Source organism: Nicotiana sylvestris, chromosome 1 (genome assembly GCF_000393655.2).
Source record: "Nicotiana sylvestris chromosome 1, ASM39365v2, whole genome shotgun sequence".
NCBI classification, from domain to species: domain Eukaryota; kingdom Viridiplantae; phylum Streptophyta; class Magnoliopsida; order Solanales; family Solanaceae; genus Nicotiana; species Nicotiana sylvestris.
Genome location: NC_091057.1, coordinates 33,655,531 through 33,664,782, shown reverse-complemented (window position 1 = coordinate 33,664,782; position 9,252 = coordinate 33,655,531). Strand labels below are relative to the sequence as shown.

Here is a 9,252-nt window from a genome sequence, read left to right as displayed (position 1 = left end):
TCCCTTAGGTAACACCTAACTGTTATGGAAATAAAGTTTTCGAAAAATATGCAATCATTGATAAAAATAGAGTCATTTTAGAAATGTATTGATATATCAAGTAATTTTAGATGAACTAGTGATTGTAACACATCTCAAAGACATTGCAGTTTTCTTATATGGAATTTTGAGGGTCCTTCTCAAAATTCTGCCCTAGTTTGGTAGATGATCTTTTGACCATTTGCAGATAATAGGCCTTACTGAACCTTCTTCGGAATTTTGAGAATCCTTCTCAAAATTCTGCCCCAGATTCTTAACCAATTTCTGACTTTCTGGCATGTGATGGCGTCGGCTGGACTTGCTCCGAAATTTGAGGGTCCTCCTCAAAATTCTGTACCAGTTTCTGATCTTGATGGAAATGAAAAATTTATTATGATATGACCGAACCCATAAGGCTGCCTACGTATCCCCTCTTAAACGGGAATCAGGTCAAGCGTAGTTCAATTACATCAGAAGAGGAAATGTAGATAATCTAAGCATAGTATCTCTTGACTGCATTTGAATTGATTAGTTTTGACCATATTTCTCCATCCATTTCTGCAAGTATGAGCGCCCCTCCTGTCAGCACCCTGTGAACCATGTACGAACCTTGCCAGTTGGGAGAAAATTTCCCTTTGGCTTCATCTCGATGTGGGAAGATCTTCTTCAGCACCAGCTGACCTGGTGTAAATTGACTTAGTTTGACCCTTTTGTTGAAAGCTCTGGACATTCTATTCTGATAAAGTTGATCGTGACACACTACGTTCATCCTCTTTCCAACAATAAGGGCCAATTGTTCATAGTGACTCCTTATCCACTCCACATCACTGAGTTCAGCTTCATGTATGACTCTTAAAGAAGGAATCTCTACCTTGGCAGGGATGACAGCCTCGATACCATAAACCAACATATAGGGAGTCGCCCTGGTATATGTGCGAACCGTAGTGCGGTATCCCAATAAAGCAAAAGGTAGCTTCTCGTGCCATTGTATGTGGTTCTCTACCGTCTTTCTTAGTATCTTTTTAATGTTTTTATTAGCGGTTTCTACGGCTATGTTCATCTGAGGTTTGTAGGCTGTGGAATTCTTGTGCTTGATTTTGAAAGTTTCACACATGGCTTTCATCAGATCACTATTGATATTGGCGGCATTATCAGTAACAATGGACTCGGGAACTCCGAATCGACAAACCTTTGACAAAATCTGTGACGACTTTCTTGGTTACGGCTTTGTAAGATGTAGCCTCTACCCATTTTGTGAAGTAATCAATGTCTACCAGAATAAACCTATGCCGGTTTGAAGCAGTGGGCTTGATCGGACCAATGACATCCATTCCCCAGGCGGCGAATGGCCAACGTGAGCTTGTTGTATTGAGCTCGTTTGGTGGCACTTTTATCATATCGGCATGCACATGGCATTGGAAGTATTTGCGGACATACTGGATACAATCTATGGTCATTCAAAAGTAACCGGCCCTGAGTATCTTCTTAGCCAAGACGAAACCATTCATGTGAGGGCCACAGGTTTTGGCATGCACATCCTCAAGCAGTTTAGAAGCTTCTCTTACGTTGACACATCTTAGAAATCCCAAATCGGGAGTTCTTCTATACAGATTTCCTCCACTGTGGAAGAAGTGATTGGAAAATCTCCGGAGTGTGTGTTTCTGAGTGTGGTTTGTATGCTCATTCTCCTTTTCACAAATACTCCTTGATGTCATGGAACCAAATATTTCCATCTGTTTTTTCCTCGACATGAGCACAATATGCCGGCTGATTATGGATCCTCACCGGAATGCGATCAATATAATTCTTATTTGGATGTTGTATCATAGATGGCAAGGTGGCCAATGCATCAGCAAACTCATTCTGAATTCTGGGCACATGTCGGAATTCTATCTTTGTGAACCTCTTTCTCAATTCCTGCACATGCTGCAGATATGGCAATATCTTAGAATTCTTGGTGGCCCACTCTCCTTATACCTAGTGCACAAGCAAATCTGAATCACCGATCACTAACAACTCTTGAATTTTCATGTCGATCGCCATGTTGAGCCCTAGTATGCAGGCTTCATATTCCTCCATGCTATTAGTGCCGGGAAATCTGAGTTTAGCAGATACCGAATAATGTTGACCCATTTCTGATACCAAAACTGCTTTAATACCCACTCCTCTGAAATTTGCAACTCCATCAAAAAACATCCTCCAACCGTTGTATACTTCGGTAATGTCTTCTCCTACAAATTATACTTCTTCATCAGGAAAATACGTTTTCAAGGGTTCGTATTCTCCTCCCACCGAGTTTTCAGCAAGATGATCTGCCAATGCCTGTCCTTTGACTGCCTTTTGAGTTACGTAGACGATGTCGAACTCACTCAACAGTATCTACCACTTGGCTAACTTCCCGGTCGGCATAGGTTTCTGGAATATGTGCTTCAAAGGGTCCATCCTGATATAAGGTATGTAGTGTAGGCACAAAAGTAGTGCCTCAATTTCTGAGTTGTCCAGGTCAAAGCACAGCAAGTGCGTTCCAGTAGAGAGTATTGCGCTTCGTAAGGTGTGAACTTCTTACTTAGGTAGTATATGGTCTGCTCCTTTCTTCATGTCTCGTCATGTTATCTCAAAACACATCTGAAGGCTTCAGCCAATACAGATAGATAGAGTAGCAAAGGTCGTCCTGGTTCTGGCGGGATCAGAACTGGTGGTGTGGACAAGTACTCTTTGATCTTGTCAAAAGCTTTCTGACAATGCTCGGTCCAACTTGTCTTGGTATCTTTCCTCAGCATTTTGAAGATGGGTTCACATATGACCGTGGACTGTGCTATGAACCGACTGATATAGTTAAGACATCCTAGGAAGCTCATCACGTCCTTTTTGTTCCTAGGCGACAGTAACTCCTGAATAGCTTTGACCTTAGATGGATCGAGCTCGATCCCTCGATGACTGACAATGAATCCCAATGACTTTCCAGCGGGAACCCCGAATGTACACTTTGCGGGGTTCAGTTCAAGTTGTACCTCCTTAGCCTGTCGAAGAACTTTCTCAAGTCCGCTATATGATCTGCGGACCTCTTGAATTTGATAATGACATCGTCCACATACACCTCTATCTCCTTATGTATCATATCATGGAATATGGTGTTCATGGATCTCATGTAAGTAGCCCCAGCATTCTTCAGACCGAATGTCATCATCTTGTAACAGTATACACCACAAGGTGTAATAAAAGCTATCTTCTCTGCATCTTCTTCGTCCATCCAAATCTGATGTTACCCAGCGAAGAAATCTACAAAGGATTGGAGTTCATTCTTGGCACAATTATCGATCAGGATGTGTATATTTGGTAGTGGGAAGTCATCCTTGGGACTTGCTCTGTTTAAATCCCGATAGTCAACACATACTCTGACTTTCCATCCTTCTTCGGAACCGGCACGATGTTAGCTAACCAAGTTGGGTACTCAACCACCCTGAGAACTTTGGCTTTGATCTGCTTGGTAACTTCCTCCTTGATTTTCAGGCTCATATCTAATTTGAATTTTCTGAGTTTCTGCTTCACTGGCGGACACATGGGATTAGTAGGCAACTTGTGAGCCACTATGTACGTGCTCAAACCGGTCATGTCATCATATGACCATGCAAAAATGTCCTCATATTCCTTTAGAAAATGGATGTATTCTTCCTTATATGTTGGTGACAAGTGAATGCTAATGCGGGTTTCCTTGACGGTCTCGGTGTTCCCCAAATTTACTGCTTCGGTTTCGTCCAGATTAGACTTAGGCTTATTCTCAAAATTTTCAACCTCCCTGACAATTTTCTCGGGTATCTCATCTTCTTCATCTGAATCACTATTCTCATGTTGTGTTGCATCATTACATGTCACAGTCACTGGTTCATCAAGAAAAGTAATAATAACGTTGTAGAAAGAAAAATTGTAGAAATAGTAATGAATAATAAAGCAAATGCAAATTTGATTAAAACCGAAAAAATCATCTAGACGAGTACGGCTCGATGAATCGAGCATTTATTTTGAAACAAATAAATCTTAAAACAAAATTATTGGAAATCTTAAATGCCTAGAATGGCTATAGAAGTAAAATCTGCCAAGCTACCCAGGAACTCGGCGGGCTTGGGATGGTGTGGTGGTCCAATTCCTGAGAACAGCTCCCTTCTTTACAGTTTGAATAGTGAGACCTTCTTCTTCCTCCTCCTCAATTATGGCACTACAGTCCATGTCTTCATCCTCCAAGAACAAATTTTTCAACCCAGCTAATGCTTTTTCTTCTGCAGTCCCCCATATCGTATCACCTTGGTGAAAAGCATGTTCTAAGCGTGGCACTGGTTGCTCGAGAGGGTAATACGGTCCGCACCATAAAGGCGACCAATCATTGTATTCTTGCAATGTGTACTGATATCTGAGCCCAAAGGTGGTACAATGACTTTTCAGCCGTATTGGTTTAGTGATGCCCTAGAGATTCTTTCCTAGCCCTTTGCTAGGCTCATACCCAGAACATGCCAATATACTTTCTATTTTACTGCTCCACCATTTATCTTTCTCGACGGCATAGACCCGTTCAATGTGATGATAGGTTTCTCCTCCTAGCCTTCTCATATGCCTAATAGCCAGGATAGTTTGACTAGTGTAAATGGGGTTACTCTCATCTCTATGAATGATCACCTCCTGACGATTCCATTCGAACTTCACAGCTAGATGTATTGTGGAAGGAACGGCTCCAGCAGCATGGATCCATGGTCAGCCCAACAAAAGATTATATGAGGCTGGTATGTCGAGCACCTGAAACTCGACGTCAAACCAAGCTGGCCCCATCTGCAAGCAAAGGTTGATTTCCTCGATCGTTACCCTTTGGGACCCATAGAAAGATTTTACGTTCATGTTTCCCACCCGTATTTCATGAAACCTTTGTCCAACCTTTTCAGGGTATCCAACGGACAAATATTGAGGCTTGAACCTCCGTCAACCAAGACCCTGGCAATGAATTTGTCTTCAAATTGCACTGTGATATGCAATGCTCGATTATGATTCAACCCCTCATGCGGTAGCTCATCTTCGTGGAAGATAATCTTATGACTTTACAGTACTTGCCCTACCATATTGGCCATTTCCCCGCCAGAGATGTTATTGGGTACATAAGCCTCACTCAACAGTTTCATTAAAGCGTTCTTATGTGCCTCTGAATTTTTTAACAGTGACAGGATAGATATCTGAGCAGGGGTTTTGTTAAAATGGTCAACGATGGAATACTCCTTTGCTTGTACTTGCCTCCACAGGTCATCTGGCCATATCTTAATGATAGGCTGCCTGGTAGTGGCATCCTTACTTGATCCTCCCAAGTGCTCAGGTGTATAGACTCTTCCAGTCCTAGTCATTCCTTGTGCAGCATCAAATTCCTCTACCTTTTCCTTTCCTTTTTGCCGAGCTTCGACAACGTAATCCCAGGGTATTGCTTTTGAGTCGAAAGGAGGTGTGGTTGATACTGTCACTGTGAAAGGTGTGACCACTGCTACATCAAATGGAGCGGGGGTGGTCGCAGGCGGGGCCATCTCTACCTCAAATGGAACTGATACAGCTACCTCAACTTTGATTGGTGACTGAGTCTGTACCACTATGGGAGTAAGTGTGACTGGAACTTTAGAGCCATCACCTTCTCAAATAAGCCCAATCAACCCCTCAGGGTCCCATTCGTCGTTCGTCTCTATCACATGTTCTCCACCACCTCTATAATCAAGAAGGGGGTTGTTGCGGACATTAGGTGCGGCTTCTTTTACCTGTATGACCTTGTTGTCAATTAGTATCTGGATCTTATCATTTAATGTTCAGCACTCATCAGAGGTGTGCCCCTTCATACCAGAGTGTTACGCACAAATTTTTTTTGGATTGACCCGTTGGGATGGATTTTCTAATGCCATAGTAGGAACAGGAGTGACGTAACCTGCGGCTTTCAACCTTTCATGCAACTGGTCGATGGGCTCAGCGATAGCGGTGTATTGTCTGGGTGGCTTGCGGTCGAAGCTATGTCTTGGTCTTGGATAATTTTAGCGAGTAGGTGGTGACTAGAAATGAGACGGTTGGGAGTTATAGGTGTGATGGACAGTGGCTGGTTGGAAATATCTGGGAGATGACGGTTGATATGTGGGTGGTGGTGCTTGGCATGTGGGTAGAGGTGTTTGATGGGTGGGTAGATGTGTTTGATAGGTAAGTGGAGATTTCGGGCCTTGAGCCACCATTACTGCCCCAACATCTCTCTTCTTCGATATGCCGCCTGATTGGAATGCCTTATTTGTGGCATGTAGTGCCTCGAAATTCATTACCATCCCGCTCTTGATTCCTTCTTCGATTCTTTCTCTGAGATTGATGATATCTTAGAATTTATGATTTTTGATAACCATCAACCTTTCATAATATTGTGGATCATGTGCTCTAATGAAGAACTTGTTCATCTGTTCCTCGTCCAAAGATGGCCTGACCTTGGCTGCTTCCCATCTCCAACGGCTAGCATACTCGCAAAAGGTCTAGATGGGTTTCTTCTTGAGATTCTGGATGCAAAAAACATCTGGTGCATTTTCTATGTTGAACCTGAACCGGTCCATGAAATTGGATACCATACTTACCCAATTGACCATTTCTTGGGATCTTGGCTGATGTACCAAGACAAAGCATCCCTAGTAAGACTCCTCATAAAGAGTTTTATTCGGATCATTTTGTCTTTCCCAACCCCAACAAGATTGTCGCAATAGGTCCTCAGATGGACCCTGGGATCACCTATGCCATCAAGCATCTCAAACTTGGGAGGTTTGTATCCCTCTGGCAGTTCTACGTCTGGCTGTGCATAGGTCTTCATAGTTCAAACCTTATATTCCTTTATCGCCTTCAACACCTTGAACTCAGCTCGTCAACTTCTTGTGTTCTTCAACCATGTTTTTAATGAGCAAGTCCTTCTCGGAAGATTCAGGTGTATAGAAGATTGGTTGGATAGAGTGAGGTAGAGTTTCCAAATATATGCTAGGGACTTGGGTGTAATGATGGTCATTGGTGGAGTTTTGGGGATTGGGAATGGGTTGTGGTGTATTTTGGGGAGTGTGGTAAGTGGTGGTTGGTGGGTACTGAATTGGTTGATGGTGATGTTGTGGCAGAGTTGGTATTGGCAATGGATTGAAATTTTGGGGTGGAGTTGCGTATTGATTTGGTGCGGGAGGATTTTGTGGATGTAGGTTTTGTGTATGTTTGGGAGGTGTCAGGTTGTTTGTGTTCTGTTGGTTGATGTCGGGGACATTCAGGGTGAGTGACAAGTTTGCCAAGTTGCGAACCAGCTCAAGTTCTCCTTATAATTCCAATATCTTTTGTTCTAGTCTCAAGACTAGGTCATTCAGTGCCAGAGTACTCCGTCCATCTAAAGTTTCTATGTTCTCAACATTCTCCTTTCGGATACCACTCAAGTCATCCATTTTTGCTTTTCCTTTGCCTTTTGTATTGCTTGGAGGAGGAGGTGGTGGAGGCCCTCTAGATTTGGTGTGGTATGTTGATGATGCCAGTATGAGTGAACCAACCTAAGGGGATAGGAATAATCAAAATAAGGAAAAACAAAAGGTAACAAGTCAGTGAGGATTCTGAAATATTTGCAGTATTTAAACACATATTGCGGAAACGTAAATTCGTGTCCTAATTTGGGGAGCCTCTTTGTGCCCGAAATAGGCCTAGCGACAAGTAGATTTGAAGAACTTTAGATGCTAATAAATACTTCATTTCATAGTGTAAAATAGACGAATCCCAAAACGACACTAAGATAATAGAAAAATAAGTCACTACTGGCGCTTGGCCTTATTACATTTCAAGAAAGCAAATAAATATAGCCTATTTGGTCTCAGAAGGACCTCCCCAGATTCGATCTTCCTAACTCCACCATACATGTCCCCTAGCTCGTGCAGACCCAGCAGCAAGTAGGCTTTGGCCAGATGTCCTCCTTCAGTTCCTTCAGCGTTCTGGCAGTCCTCGATCCTCTTTATGACTTTACTTTCCAGCTCCACTATTCCTCGCTCAAGATATTCCAATTTCCTGTTGGAAGTGACTGCCATTTCTTTCCATTCTTCGATCAACCTCACATTCCTCTCATGTATTTCCCAGTGCTCATTCTCAGAGTCGTGGACCCTCTTGCGCAGCCTGTTGTATTTGACTTGAGCTTCAGCTTCTTTATCTATGATTCGATTCCCTCGATAGGCCCCTGGCATCACTATTCCTTTTAAATTATCCTCTAACCATGCTGGGTAGAGAGGTTTACACCCTGCATGATACCTGTGTAGCTCAACGATGTTCTTTTCCACAATGATTTTGTAGTGCCACATGTCCTGAGCTTGGCACTTGTCAAGGACGTCGCCGTCTTGAAAGTCTGCCCTGAAATGACTCATCTTGGCAACCCTTGGTACAACCTGTTTCCTACCTACTTGCCTCAGAACTCGAATAGGGACATAAGGGTATATCCCTCTCAACCCAATCAGCATCGGTATGGAGCGTCCCTGGATTGATGATGTATTCGTCTATTAGGAACTATTCAAACATCTATTGTACTTGTTCCTTGGTCAGATTGTCGAAGAACTCTACCCATTTTTTGGAACTTTCCGGCTGGGCAAACCTGTCTGGAATGTAAGCCATCCGTTTGGGGTGATGGAAGGCAATATGGTCGTTCCAAGCCCTTCGCGGAATTTTTTGGTGATAGTGACCCATTTGAAAATGTTCTAACAACCACAACTGCAGCAATAAGTTACAACCCTCTAAATTCTTGACCCTTCTTTGACAAAGCTCCAGAACCCTGTAGATGTCTGCTATGATCATGGGGACTATAGTGTATGTCTGTCCATTGATCCCTTCCATTAGAGTCTTGGCGACTATGGCCAACCTAGTGTGGATTCTTTCCCTTTTCATTTGGAATACTATCAGGCCTAAGAAGCATACAATAACACGAACACTCTACGGTGGATGTGGCCTAGAGAAGTGAGAGAGAGCTCATCATGGTAGTTACGGTAGGACTTGCTATGGCCATACCTCTCATACAGATATTCGAAGAGTATGTAAGATTCATTCACTAATCACCCCAATGTTGTTTATAAATAATTATTACAGACCGGCTTAATAAATTAGATAAACAAATAAAGAAAAAAGAAGAAGTTAACTATATGGAGCCTGAGCAGGCCCAAGGGACTTCCCAAGCCTCCAATAGCCTTAAATGCCAAA

The 9,252-nt window shown here is 42.8% G+C and overlaps 1 protein-coding gene across 1 annotated transcript; it reads right to left on the bottom strand.

Moving 5' to 3' along the window:
- Nucleotides 1–511: 511 nt before the first annotated feature.
- On the bottom strand, nt 512–1,132 carry LOC138868466 (uncharacterized). Its single transcript, XM_070146023.1, has one exon. The coding sequence runs from the start codon at nt 1,130–1,132 to the stop codon at nt 512–514; it is 621 nt and encodes a 206-aa protein (XP_070002124.1).
- Nucleotides 1,133–9,252: the final 8,120 nt, after the last annotated feature.

What these genes read in the sequence shown, in the direction of transcription:
- LOC138868466 (XM_070146023.1), bottom strand. Translation starts at nt 1,132, where the DNA reads ATGTGTGAAACTTTCAAAATCAAGCACAAGAATTCCACAGCCTACAAA.